Source organism: Salvia miltiorrhiza, chromosome 8, assembly GCF_028751815.1.
Source record: "Salvia miltiorrhiza cultivar Shanhuang (shh) chromosome 8, IMPLAD_Smil_shh, whole genome shotgun sequence".
NCBI classification, from domain to species: domain Eukaryota; kingdom Viridiplantae; phylum Streptophyta; class Magnoliopsida; order Lamiales; family Lamiaceae; genus Salvia; species Salvia miltiorrhiza.
In genome coordinates this window covers 29232430-29247448 of record NC_080394.1, presented here as the reverse complement: position 1 = coordinate 29247448, position 15019 = coordinate 29232430, and the positions used below count along the sequence as shown (strand labels likewise).

General features: G+C 39.3%; 1 protein-coding gene across 1 annotated transcript; it reads right to left on the bottom strand.

The window, feature by feature from the left end:
• Positions 1 to 798: 798 nt before the first annotated feature.
• On the bottom strand, positions 799 to 5910 carry LOC130998294 (uncharacterized). The gene is made up of 6 exons (XM_057923726.1): positions 5608 to 5910; positions 5441 to 5474; positions 4436 to 4497; positions 1506 to 3834; positions 1336 to 1429; positions 799 to 1260 (listed from the first exon to the last, which is right to left on the bottom strand). Exons 4-6 carry the CDS (start codon positions 3830 to 3832, stop codon positions 799 to 801), a joined length of 2883 nt encoding a protein of 960 aa, XP_057779709.1. The 5' UTR covers positions 3833 to 3834; positions 4436 to 4497; positions 5441 to 5474; positions 5608 to 5910.
• Positions 5911 to 15019: the final 9109 nt, after the last annotated feature.

The following is a 15019-nucleotide window of genomic DNA, read 5'->3' as shown; positions in this document are numbered from 1 at the left end:
GAGCTTAAATGACTGAAATTCCCCTAGCTTAGAATAGCCTATATATAAAAGGAAAATATCTACTCATGCTTTCTCTTTGTAGTGAATTGCTGCCAAAATCAAATCAAGAATCCAAAACTTTAAGATTTCTTGTACTCCGTATCATTTTTATATTACCGTTGTCATTTAAATCTACCATACCATGATCAAAAATTCAAATCTCATTCAAGTTACCTCCATTCAAGAAGAAACCCAGTGCTTGCACTTGTGAAAAACGATATCAGAGCTACTTTTTGATGAGATCCTCATTTTATCCTTTTTGATGAGATCCTCATTTTCTCTATTCGAGTTAAAGAAAGATCGACGATTCAATACTTCATAGATTACCTTTTTCTTTATTTATTTCAAAGTATTAGAATTAGTTTAAACCACCTTCACCAACATATCTATTTAAATTTACTGAAACATCTACATTTTATTCGAAATGAACAACACCTTTCTCTTCTTCAACCATTTTTTCCCCCACCAATCAACTGACAGTAAGTAATTATTTCAATACATATAAAAATAGTGAGTGTCATGTTTATTCAAGTTACTCGGCACATATCCACTCACGACCACAACAACATTAATCGCGATCACCGACGGATTTTTCCGTCGGTAAAACCACAATTTCCGTCGGTAAATGTGGATTCCGACGGAGTGCCGACGTCGACAGCTCGACGTTAAAAGACGCGTCGGTAAACAGTACACCGACGGATAAAATTGTCCGTCGGAAATTACCGACGGATTAACGACCGAAAGTCCGTCGCCCAATTCTCAGTAGCCGACGTTTCTATCACTTCTCAAACTTGGGTATGTACAATAATATACTTGAATAGCTTGGTCAGCTAGCACAAATGGTTCATAACCACCATATCTACGTGTATGATTTATTGAAACCAATTTGAATTGAGGATGCACTGATGTCCCACGTGGTGATGGATCAAACCATTCACACTTAAAGAGTGTGGTCGTCTTCAGTGGTAGACCCATATACTCAAGCTCGCATACCTCCAGCAAACGCCCATAATAGTCGAGTTCACCATTCTCATCTGAACCATAACATTCACCTTTTATGCACACACCACTGTTCATACTAGCCCGATTAGTCCCATGCATCATCGTGTGAAATTTATATCCATTTACATAAAATCCCGGGTAAGTCTTCACCGTGACTAGGGGGCCATTTGCGAGAGCAATTAGAAACTCATTAACCACGTGATTTGCAGGATTTGACACCTATATTATGAGATAAATTAGAATCTATATTATGATTGTGTAAATACTAGATGAATAATTTAAGTCTCATATTACATATGATCGGAACCAATCTGAAAATTGGATTTCCATCTGACGATTAATATCAGCTTCTGAGACGTGTAATGCACGCAATTCAGCCACGAATAACCTAAATTAAACACACCATAAGTTACATAATATTTTATGATTATGAAATGAAAGACAATTTTATTAACTTAACTTACTTGAGATATGTTTGTGTCACTTCTTTGCAATTTAGTAGAACATAAGTATGAGCAGCGTGATACTCTTTTTCATCTAAGTATCTTGTCGTCATTTTTCCAAAGTATTGCCCAGGTTGCTTGAAAACTGAAATTCGATCTGGATGTCCATCAAATCTCACATCATCTCTTGTATTCAAATTACGAGGCACATTCCTATACCTCGTCCTCACATGCTCCTCAAAGTAATATGAGCAAAAAGTAGAAGCTTCTTCCACTATGTAAGCATTGCAAATTGATCCCTCCACTCTAGCTTTGTTTCTTACATTGTTTTTCAACTTGCGCAAATATCTTTCAAATGGATACATCCATCGATATTGAACTGGCCCTGCAAGTTGAGCTTCAAAAGCTAAATGAACTGGAAGATGCTCCATAGAATCAAAGAAGCTGGGTGGAAAGATACGCTCAAGCTTGCATAAAGTGATAGCAATGTTGTCACTAAGGCGGCACACGTCTTCACATCTCAAGTTCCTAGAACTCAAATCCTTGAAGAACAAACTTAGTTCAGTGATTGCCTTCCACACATGTGACGGAAGCAATTCACGAAAGGCAATTGGCAAAATACGTTGCATAAACACATGGCAATCGTGGCTCTTCATCCCAAACATCTTAAGTTTGCTCATGTCGACACATCTTCCCATATTTGACACATAACCATCAGGGAATCGTAAAGTTTTGACCCATTCAAACAATACTTTCTTCTCTTTAGTGTCAAGCATGTAACAAGCTTTTGGATACTTGTTTGTCTCAACATTCTTTTCAAGTGTTGGTCTTGAGCAATATGTGTTTAGTTCTTCTCTAGATTTGCTTGTATCCTTTGTCCTTCCTGGTACGTTCAAAACTGTATTGAACACATTATCAAAGACATTCTTCTCCACGTGCATGACATCAAGGTTATGACGAATCAATAGGAATTTCCAATAAGGCAAATCCCAAAATATACTGCGCTTCTTCCATCCTGTGCCAACACCACGAGCAGCTGCTTTATTGATTGTTTCACTGTTCACCTCCGTTACTTTGACGAATCCCATCATATCTATATCAAACAATATTTCTTCCCCCGATCTCACTTGAGGTGCTACTGCAGTAATAATTTTATTTTTCAAAAAGTTTTTTCGATCTCTTCGAAAGGAATGGTTCATAGGCAAAAACTTTCGATGATTGTCGAACCATGATTGTTTAGCACTATGAGACAAGGTGAAGGAGTCAGTTTCTGTCATACAATGTGGACAAGCAAGTCTGCCAGCAGTACTCCATCCTGACAACATGGAGTAGGCCGGAAAATCACTAACTGTCCATAACAAAGCTGCTCGCATCTGAAAGTTCTGCTTCATTGACACGTCGTATGTAGGCGCGCCCACATTCCACAACTGTATCAACTCAGATATAAGAGGCTGCAAAAAAACATCTAATTTTTCCTTAGGATTGCGCGGCCCGGGAACTAACACTGTGAGGAACATATATTGTTCCTTCATACACATCCATGGTGGCAAGTTGTATGGTGTAACAATCACAAGCCATGAAGAATATTGTTGCCCTGATTGACCAAAAGGTTGGAAACCATCAGTCGATAATCCTAATCTGACATTTCGACTCTCTTCGGCAAAAGAAGGAAACTTTTGACTCAAATGCTTCCAAGCAGGCGAGTCTGCAGGATGACGCATTATTCCATCATCCACTGAAGATGCGTGCCAACGCATATCTGCAGCTGTAGCTTTGGATGCATACAATCTCTGCAATCGAGGAGTTAAAGGAAAATAGAACATTTTCTTTACTGCTACTAGAGTCCTTGAACTACTCGCAGAAGATGTATCACTTTGTTGGTAACGTGGCTCGTTGCAATGCTTACACTCAATATCCTCGCTATCCTCTCCCCAGAAAAGCATGCAATTATTACGGCAACAGTCAATCTTCTCAACTGGCAACCCCATTCCACTTAATAACTTCTTTGTGCTATAGAAGTTATTGGGAGCTAAATTGTGTTCGGGAAGGATTTCTTTTATCAATTCAAGCCATTGGTCAAAACATCTCTCGGACATGTTCCCCTCTGCCTTCAAACACATTAGACGAGCCACAAAAGATAATTGTGAATGAGCGTTGCAACCAGGCCATAACTCCCTATCTGCAGCACTCAACATATCATATAATTGTTGTGCTTCAGGATTAGGCGGCTGTTCAATATTGAATTGTGAAGCAGCAACGTCTATCACCATATTGTGGTATGTGCTTTGATCATCTTCATTGTCATCATCATCAGCAGCATCAAATTGATTATATTCGGTTGCCATCATTTCTACTTCACCATGAAACCTCCAAATGTGATAATTCAACACAAACCCATTCTTTGAAATATGGTATTGGACATTCCGCGATGTATGAAATTTTATATTATCACATCTTCTGCACGGACATCTAATTTTATGTCCATCCATTAAATCTTCTCTACTGTTAGCAAAATCAATGAATTCTTGAAGACCTCTAACGAATGCTGGGTTGAAAGCTCCGTCGGGTAAAAACCGTCTATACATCCACTCACGATTTTCACTCATTTCAACAAATACCTAAAGAATATAAAGTCATAATTTATATAATCTACTAGGGGTCGATAAAAAAAACATTCCCTATTTTTTATTTTCTACCAAGTTATCGAACAAATGCCTAAAGGACACATATTCAAACAAATAACATATACGCGGCTCCAAGCCATCACCACAGCAACAAAATGAGATGGAACACAGCCATCTCCCAACCTAATCTCCATTTACTACCTAGATACATGCTTATCTAATCATGCTCTTCGCCTCTCCCCCACCGGCGATAATACAAACACATAATCATGCTTATACAAATTCAATCAACATATATAATCCTAAATAAAATTGCGAAAGACTAACCTTTCAGCAAAATCAAGTGAATATGGCAACAAAGTCTGACGGCTGCACAACTATAAGTTGATCTGTAATGAAAATACAAGTATCATTTATTTGAACATGTTCTAAATGAGAAAATATATATATGCACCAATGAGAAAGATAGTGTGTTTGGAACTACTAGTATAGCTTAGCTCTCTACAACAGACTTTCCAAGTTGTGCAGCTAATAAAAGTTTTCGGAAGACAATTAAAAATATACTAATAAGCAAATAGATTGGAAATCACAACTGTGACTGGTTGTGCTTTGGAAAAAGAAATAGGACACAGGATGTTCTTCCAGAAACCCAATTAAACAATGCCTTATGATTTTAAAGTCAGTATATTGCTGAGACATGAAGATTAAAGCATAAAGGTGAGGACTTTGCAGCTAATAACAGAGACTTAAGTGCAATCAGCTCCACATGATAGCACGATATGTATCCTAAGAAAACTAATGAACTATCAACGCCGTCAAGGGAGATCCCTACTGCATGAAATAATTTAAATAAGCAGAAGGCTTTTAAAATTACAAGGAAGGACTGCAACTTTTTCCTGCATAAGGAATAATCCTTACAATTCCACAGGAAGAAACCTCTCCACTTCAAAGAGGTCCCTTTTTTTTTGTTCTCACATGCAAACAGAGCTAACTTGACCTAGTAAACCATATAAATTAGCAATTGTATAGTAAATAATACTAGAAACCGCATCAATAGAAACAAAACCATAAGTGCCAAATTAGATCGTAACACAACAGAGTAACATGACTTCCAGCTATCACTAAACGTTCATATTGATTTGAAAAACTTTTATAACAAACTTATAGCATATTGCCAAGCAATATCAATAAAATGCAACAACAAAAAAGCCATTTTACATACTGATTCCTAACAATATAAAATAAGAAAGACCAGTACATCAGTAAATCACATACAATCAGAATTTCTGAGAATAAATCAACCAAAACTAAAAGAGTAGAGATAATACTCACATCGTTTAGAATTCCAACAATCAGCTGAAACAATCTGCAAAATAATACCCTCAAAACTCAATACATATAAGCCAAAACATGAAACAGAAGAAGAAAAACACCTAGATTCGACTATCAAAGAGAATAACGGATCTGAAAGCGCGGTGGACAGAAATGGCGAGAATTACCTGAAGCTGGAGGAGGAGAGGTGGCGAAGCTGCCGAGACTGATTAAATTCTTTCTTTGAGGCGAGAGACTGATTAATTTTGAGAAGTTGGAGGAGGTTCGGCCGGCGGAGGGGTTGCAGGCGGCGGCGGAGAAGCTGCAGGAGGAACGGCCGGCCGACGGGTTGCAGGCGGCGGCGTGCTCACCGACAGAGGAGCGGTGACGGGCGGCGGTATTCAAACCGGAGGCGGCGCGATTTGGGGATTTTCAAGAAATTTGCGAATTAGGGCAGATGAGAACTAAACCAAAGGAGGGGACCCGACTTGGGATTATTTATCCGTCGGTATTCCGTCGCTAGCATTAAAATTAAATAATAATCTAAAAAATAAACAAATACCGATGGAAAATGTCCGTCGGTAACACCCTCCGTCGGAACTCCGTCGGTATATCCGTCGGAAACGGATACCGAAAAATACACCGCTACTCCGTCGGTGGTCCGTCGTTGATTACCGATGGAATAATAGTCCGTCGGCTTATCCGTCGGTGTTCGGCAGTTTTTTTTGTAGTGGACATTACAATTGTTCATATAATTTTTTTTATATTAAAATCGAAATCTAACTAAAATAATGCAACATTATTTTTCCATGTAATAAAATTAAAGTTATTAAATTGAGCAATTTTATTTATGAAAATATATTCTATATTTTTAATACATTCAGATAGGAATAAATAATGAGTGTAGATAAATTTCTTATATAATAATACTGCATAAATATATGCTCTGATTTTAAAGTTTACATAGATAATAAACTTATAATTTTTTTATATATAAATTTTGAATTTGTTTGAATTGTCATTAATTTGACATCCATTACATTGAATTTTTGTAGAATTCAAATCTATATTTTTAAAATATTTATTTTGTATCATTTGGATTTCAATTTATATGTTTCTTTTTAATTTTTATGAATTGGGATAAGGTTATGAAGATTAAACCTACAATATTGATATATGGTGTTCACCTTTTGGATGTCCTCGATGATCTTTATTTTGTATTTAAACAAAATAAACGGATAAATATTTATTGAATATAGGGTAAATATCATGAAAATACCTAAACTATACCCACTTTATCAAAAATACTCTGAAACTTTCGAAATGTTATTTAAACCCTCAAACTATCAAGTTTTTATCAAATATATCTTGCATCTATTTTTCGGTCACCAGAAATGTGATGTGGCTCGCCGGATGTCACAATATAATTTATATTCTATTTTTTAAAATGACATGACAAAAACAACTTCGTTTCGTACCATATTCTATCGTGTTTATCCCTAATTCTAGGTTACTAGCGTGAATTTCAAACAAGATAGAAGTGAATTTTTTAAAATGATATGATACGAAACGACGTTGTTTTTGCCATTGCATTTAAAAAAAATAGAATATAAATTACATTGTGGCATCCGGCGAGCCACATCACATTTCTGGTGACCGAAAAATAGATGCAAGATATATTTAATAAAAACTTGATAGTTTGAGGGTTTAAATAACATTTCAAAAGTTTCAGGGTATTTTTGATAAATTGGGTATAATTTAAGGGTTTTCATAATATTTACCCTTGAATATATATGCATTCAAAAAATATTCTACTATACAAATAGATGGTTCTGTATAGGGCTGAGCAACGAACCGACCGAACCGATCATTTTCGGTTCGGTTCGGTTTTAGAATTTCTGGTTGTCGGTTCGGTTCGGTTTTTAAGTATAAAAACCGATGGGGATCGGTTCGGTTGTCGGTTTTTTAGTTTTGGTTCGGTTATGAACCGAATCGAACCGATGATATATATATATATATATATTATTTATTATATATTTTATATTACGATGAAGCACGACCAGACCGGCGACGCCTTCCTCTGCGGTTGACGCTGCTTCTCTTCCAGCACAAGCCACGAGGCTCGAGCAGACCCACCGCCCGCGTCTCCTCCCCCGAGCTTCTCCTACGCCGGTACTTGTTTAGGATTTTGCTGTTATTTTCGAGAATACAGCCTATTTTTAGTGAATTTGGGCATATTTACAGTTTTTTTGGGAAAAAAGGATAACACAACGGTTCGGTTCGGTTACCGACCGAAACCGATCGGTTTCGGCCGGTTCGGTTTTGGTCGGTTTTCGGACAATAGGCGGTTCGGTTCGGCTCGTTCTGATAGCGGTCGTCGTCCGTGGAGGGTGTATACACGTGGGAAACGTGCTGTTGTCAATTATTAATTTAATTGCTGGAGTCTGTTATTTTGTTTAGCGTTTTATTATTGTTTTGGATGGAGTCTGGCCCATAGTTGCATGGGCCTTACAGATTAGGGTTTTATTATTATTTGGGTTTTATTATTTATAGCTGCAGAATTAGGTCAGGGAGGTGTCTTTGATTTTCTGGGATTTTGGGACGGATTATTTCCGTAGGCCTCGTGGAGGATTCCTGTTGAGTTCATTATTATTCAGTTTTCCAGCAATAAATCGCCTTTACTCTATCAAATTGGTACGGTGAACGATGGTTACTACGCGAAGTACCGAATCTCGTTTGGAGGATGTAGAGAAGGCGATTGGGGAATTGTCTGGCGTCGTTCGGGAGTTGCGGACATTCCAAGCGTCAACAGAAGCCCGCCACTCATCCATGGAGACCAAACTTGATGCCTTGATGAAGAAGTTTTCCATCTCTGTTGATACTCCACACGACGAGGAATCGGGCGGGAGTCACAACAACGAGGAGGAGATGTTACCACCCATGCACAAGATGGACCTTCCAGGTTTTGATGGGTCCGATGCACACTCTTGGTTGGCTCGTGCTGAACAATATTTTTTAGTGCACGCTACGCCCACTGATCAACGCGTTAAAATTGCACTCATTGCTATGTCCGGTTCTGCCATGCCATGGATACAGATGTTGCTGCGACGCTGCCCTACTTTGACTTGGTCGCGTTTTACTCGCGAGTTATTGATTCGTTTCGGGGATGGGTCTGCTATTAATGGCTTTGAAGCTTTAGTTACTACAAAGCAGACGGGGACTCTGGAGGAGTATATTTCTGCTTTTGAAGCTCGAGTATCCCAGCTGCCGGAATTCTCGGATGAGCAATACTTGGGTTTTTTCCTCGGGGGATTGAAGAAGGAACTTCGCATGATGATTCAGGACCCAACTATTACAGACAATTCTGCTGCTGTCCAGATGGCAAGAAAGCTCGACTCGGTTTGTACTCCACAAACGAGTTCTCACTCTTTTCGGGTTACCACTACCCCCACGCCTCCATCACGGTCTAGTTTCCAGCCGCGTTCTTCCCAAGTTGTTTCTACGCTGCAACCCCAGCAGCAGGCAGCTTCCTCTCACGCGTCCTGGACACCACGGCCTCCTCGTCGTTTCCGCAACATGACGGATGAGACGTACAGGAAGCACTTGGCTGCAGGTACTTGTTTCAAATGTGGCCTTAAATTTGGACCGACTCACCGCTGTCCTCCAAACACACTACACGTTATGGTGGGAGAGTTGGAAGACGACGCCGTCAATGACGTATTCATGTCGGAGGATAGTATTCCGACCGAGCAAGAACAACCTGAACAGCCACAGCTCCAATCTCTGGACCTATCTGAGTTGACATCATTTGGGTTTGATGGACCCCAAACCATGAAATTATTCGGCCATGTCGGTGCATCACGCCTCAAAATTATGGTGGATAGTGGCGCTAGCCACTGCTTTGTGGCAGAACAGGTAGCCCGGAAGTTAAAGTGGGCCATTGAACCAACCGAGCGATTTTCGGTGGTTTTGGGTGATGGTACCCGTGTTTACACCGGCGGCATCTGTAAGAATGTTTCCCTTATGATCGACTCTGCATTGTTTATGATATCATGCTATGTGTTTCCTCTCAGCAATATAGATTTAATTCTGGGCGTGTCGTGGTTGGCTACCTTGGGGGATGTGAAGGCTAATTGGAACACACTTACTATGGAGTTCGTGATTGAGGGACGCCAACAGTGCATTCGGGGTGATCCTACTCTAACTCGCAAACCATGCACCTATCAGGAACTCAAGTCACTTGAAGCGGAAGACACTTGCTGGGGTCTGTGGATTCTGGATGCTGCTGCCCCTCTTGATCAGTATGGGGTCTCAGAGTCACTATCGGAGGCTGCTCGACGTGACTTGGCAGCTGTACTTTCTGCATTCCCTTCGGTCAGTACGTCCGTGATGGAGCTTCCGCCAGAGCGTGCTAGTGACCACCGGATAACCTTACATCAAGAGGCCCAACCAGTTTCCGTGCGTCCCTATCGCTACAATCACTTGCAGAAAGATGAAATGGAGCGCTTGGTAGCCGAAATGCTCGCTGCCGGCATTATCCAACCAAGTACTAGCCCCTACTCGAGTCCAGTTCTCTTGGTAAAAAAAAAGATGGATCGTGGCGATTTTGTGTGGATTATCGGGAACTCAACAAACTCACCATTCCCGATAAATATCCCATTCCGGTGATCCAAGAGTTGTTAGATGAACTACATGGAGCAAAATGGTTTAGTAAGCTGGATTTGCGGGCAGGATACCACCAGATCCGAGTATTTCGTGATGACGTGCCCAAAATAGCCTTCCGAACTCATTCCGGACATTATGAGTTCTTGGTCATGCCGTTCGGCCTCACAAATGCACCAGCCACATTTCAAAGTTTGATGAATGATATATTTCGACCATATCTTCGACGTCTTGTGTTGGTATTTTTTGATGACATCTTGGTATATAGTCGTTCGTGGGAAGATCATCTTAGCCATCTTCATCAGGTTTTACAGGTCCTCCATACTCATAAACTGGTAATAAACCCAAAGAAGTGTCTCCTCGGTAAGTCAGATGTGGAATACCTAGGCCACATCGTCTCACATCAAGGGGTTCGTATGGATCCCGCAAAAGTATCAGCGGTTATCAGGTGGCCGACACCTACAGCAGTTCGCGGCCTTAGGGGATTTCTAGGGCTCACGGGGTATTATCGGCGATTTATTCGCGACTATGGAAAAATCGTTGCACCCCTTACGGCGTTGCTCAAAAAAGATGCCCAAAAGCCTTGGGTTTGGACTTCAGAGGCTGAGGCAGCATTTCAGTCACTAAAATTAGCCTTGACAACAGCTCCCCTATTGCGTATGCCTGATTTTTCAAAAGAATTTGTGGTCGAATGTGACGCATCAGGTAGAGGGATTGGCGCCGTATTGATGCAGGATAAGCAACCGATCGCTTACTTCAGCAAGAGTCTGTCTTCAACGATGTTATCTAAATCCGCATATGAGAAGGAGTTGATGGCATTGGTCTTAGCAGTACAGCACTGGCGACCATATCTACTTGGCCGCAGATTCACTATCCGTACGGACCAACGAAGCTTGCGCCACTTGTTAACTCAGCCATTGACTACCCCAGCACAACAAAATTGGGCGGCAAAACTGCTGGGTTATGACTTCACTATTCACTACAAGGAGGGCATCCTAAATAGAGCAGCAGATGCTTTATCTCGCCGGGCGGAAGAGGGCGAGCTAGCGGTTATCTCATGGCCTCAATGGGTGGATTGGTCTTCCTTACAGAGGGAAATTGGAGCTGACCCAACACTGACCAAAATAGTCGCGGATTTGGAAAACGGGAGAACAACACTTAAGCATTATTCCTTGGTGCATGGCACTCTGATGTATAAAGGTCGCCTCGTTATACCGGTGACTTCGCCTTGGATCCCAAAATTATTGGTCGAATTTCATGCTACTCCTTCGGGCGGTCATTCCGGTGCATACCGAACGTATCGTCGTTTGGCAGCCAACGTATATTGGCCGGGGATGATGAAGCATGTCACTCAGTTCGTGGCACCGTGTGTGGTCTGCCAAAAGAATAAATATGAGACGAAATCTCCAGCTGGGTTGCTGACACCCTTGCCAATTCCGGCTCAAGTTTGGGATGATATTAGTCTTGATTTTGTTTCAGGTTTACCACGCTCAGGCGGAGTGGATTGTGTGTTAGTCGTGGTGGATCGATTCTCCAAGTATGGTCATTTTTTAGCTCTTCGCCACCCTTTTACGGCGAAATCCGTGGCAGACATCTTCACCCGCGAGGTAGTTCGCCTACATGGTATCCCAAGTTCAATTGTATCTGATCGTGATCCTGTTTTTCTTAGTACATTCTGGCAAGAGTTGTTTCGTATGGCTGGCACTACTCTAAAGATGAGCTCAGCGTACCATCCTGAGACAGATGGTCAAACAGAAGTTTTGAACAGGTGCTTGGAGACTTACTTGCGTTGCTTCTCATCGGAGCATCCTAAGCAATGGGCTAAGTGGTTACCCTGGGCCGAGTACTGTTACAACACAGGATTCCATTCGGCAGCTGGCACTACACCATTTGAGGCGGTATATGGTCGTACTCCACCAGTTCTGCGCCGATTTCTGCCTGGGGAAGTTCGAGTGCAGTCTCTGGCAGAATCTTTGACATCTCGCGATGAAGTGTTGAAGCATTTGCGCTACCATTTGGAACGTGCGCAGCAAAGGATGGTACGTGAAGCTAATAAGCATAGACGTGATGTGGAGATACCTGTCGGTTCCCTTGTTTATTTGAAGTTCCGGCCTTATCGACAGTCAACGTTGTTCAAAAACAAAAATCGGAAGTTGGCGCCACGTTTTTTTGGGCCGTTTGAAGTCGAAGCAAGGGTGGGTTCTGTTGCATATCGCTTAAAGCTTCCACTTGGTTCCAAAATTCACCCGGTCTTCCATGTTTCATTATTGAAGAGGGCGGTTGGTGTGGTACAATCGGATCCGGTTCTTCCAGAGGATCTCATGGCTGTGGATCCACCATTTTTACCAGAAATTGTGTTGGATCGTCGGACTATTGAGCGCAGTGGACAGTCGGTGGAGCAAGTTTTGATCAAGTGGGATGGGTTAGATGCAGAGGAGGCTACGTGGATGGATACAACTGATGTTCGAGGACAATTTCCCTACTTTAGCCTTGAGGACAAGGCTGTTTCGAGCGGTGGAGTATTTGATAGCGGTCGTCGTCCGTGGAGGGTGTATACACGTGGGAAACGTGCTGTTGTCAATTATTAATTTAATTGCTGGAGTCTGTTATTTTGTTTAGCGTTTTATTATTGTTTTGGATGGAGTCTGGCCCATAGTTGCATGGGCCTTACAGATTAGGGTTTTATTATTATTTGGGTTTTATTATTTATAGCTGCAGAATTAGGTCAGGGAGGTGTCTTTGATTTTCTGGGATTTTGGGACGGATTATTTCCGTAGGCCTCGTGGAGGATTCCTGTTGAGTTCATTATTATTCAGTTTTCCAGCAATAAATCGCCTTTACTCTATCACGTTCTCTGTGGAGGTCGGTTCGGTTTCGGTTTTCTCAAAAGGCATCGGTTCGGTTCGGTTTTGAACCGATGCTCACCCCTAGTTCTGTACATTTTATTTAATATCTATGTGATATAAGTAAGTGATACTCCTTAACATTTATACGTACTTTTGATTTTAATGAATTTATATATTTGCATTCATTGTCAATTAAAATTAATTAATTGGTAATTTCAACTATTGAAAATACAAAATAAATTTTTTATATTTTTTCATATTTAAATTCTTTATTAAATAATTAGTGTCGATTATTTTGTTTTTTAGAAAAACAATTTATCTTTACTTATATTTTAATTATATGTAATATTTAAATTTATTTATTTATTTAAAAATATAGTTTAATTTCAATATTTAACGTACGTTCTCGTTAATAACACAATTGATTGAGCACTCCGAAAGGGACTTGTAATGGGTCGAAGTATCAAAAATATTTTATTGGGTAAAATTAGTCACCAAATCTTATCATATGTGATCTAAAAGTTTGTATTTAGCAAGGTGGACAAAATTGCATTTAACAAAAAGAAATCCGAAGTTATTCACAGCTTTGGTTACTGAACGAAACACGTCCCACCCATTCCACGTGCTTTCAGTTCATATCGAAGAAGATATCACACTGCTCGTGCTACAAAAGACTACATTAATTAGCAATCGGAAAAGCAGAGTGGCACCAATTTAAAAATCGATCATTGAAAATCAGAATTCAATTATTAGAAAGGCTGAATTAACGATCCATATATTTGAGGTGCCTTTGTTTCGATGATCATTCACCGAATTTTTTATAGTTAATTTGAATGATCCATTACCGATTACAAATTCGATTATTATAAATAATGATTTTGGTGTTCAATTTCCACCGTTCGATGAATTCTTAAAGATCAAATTTCAATCATAAATTAACGACTAAAATTTTGATAATTAAAAAAAAAAAAAACAAATGGCAGAGTTTCGACTGTACGTAACAACAAGGCTCCAAATATGACGATTGTCCCATGAGCATTTTCTAGTGTGTTTGTTTTCAATAGCACAACTACTCAATGTTAAGCATACTTATCATTTAAGCATACTTAACATTGGAGCCTATTAACTCATTTGATCTTTCATCTAATATGCAGTCTCATTCCTGCATACCCTTAAAATATGTAGAGGACAATAGTGATTATTAGGGAAGATTGGTAGTGCCGGCGCGGGAGTGTCAACAAATTAAGCTGGTGAAGGTGAAGGTGTACTGGAACGGCACCAAAGATTTTCTGGTCGGCTACGCAAAAATGTTGCAAATGTCCGAGGCTAATAGCAGTGCTCAAGGAATATTATGGTATGAAATAACAAACTTTTTTTTAATGAAAAATAATAATATTGACGACTAAAATAATCTTAGATTTTAAAATAATAAAAAAATTAATATTAACGACAAATTTTAATATAGTAAAAAAATAAAAAGGTAATGTTAACGATCAAAATAACGATCGATTTTAAAATAATAAAATATTTAACAAAAAGATTAATTTTAACGAACAATTTTAATATAATAAAAAAATAATTAATGATCGATTTTAAAATAATATTATAAAAAATAAAAAAAAATTACAATTTTAGCAACTGAAATTTCGATTGTTAAAAAAATAATAAAAAATATAATACAATCATTTTGCTTGAAAGATAAAATAATACTATTAACATATCGAAAATTTCAGTTGTAAAATAAGATAAAATCATTTTGCTCATCGTAAAAACAAATGTGTAGATTTATTTTTGTTTAATTTTGAAGGATTTTTTTTTAGATACAAGATACATAATTACCATGAATTAACCAAGCTACTCATATGAAGCTAGTATAAATTAGATCAAATATTGAAACAAATGAAAATACAACTCAAACCACGTCGGCGAAACAGGAGTACTAATTAATGTGTATAGCGACCACATTTTTATATACGACGTCGATGAGACGACATACATTAATTGAGCACGTTTTTATATATTTGGAATAGAATTGTTGAATAGTTACTGATTTAGCAGTTATAAATATGAGATGTAGGTATAGCATATTTAT

What these genes read in the sequence shown, in the direction of transcription:
- LOC130998294 (XM_057923726.1), bottom strand. Translation starts at nt 3,832, where the DNA reads ATGATGGCAACCGAATATAATCAATTTGATGCTGCTGATGATGATGAC. An exon ending in GTGACACAAACATATCTCAA is followed by an intron (nt 1,430 to 1,505) that starts GTAAGTTAAGTT and finishes TGTTTAATTTAG; the next exon opens with GTTATTCGTGGCTGAATTGC. An exon ending in CAGATTGGTTCCGATCATAT is followed by an intron (nt 1,261 to 1,335) that starts GTAATATGAGAC and finishes CTCATAATATAG; the next exon opens with GTGTCAAATCCTGCAAATCA.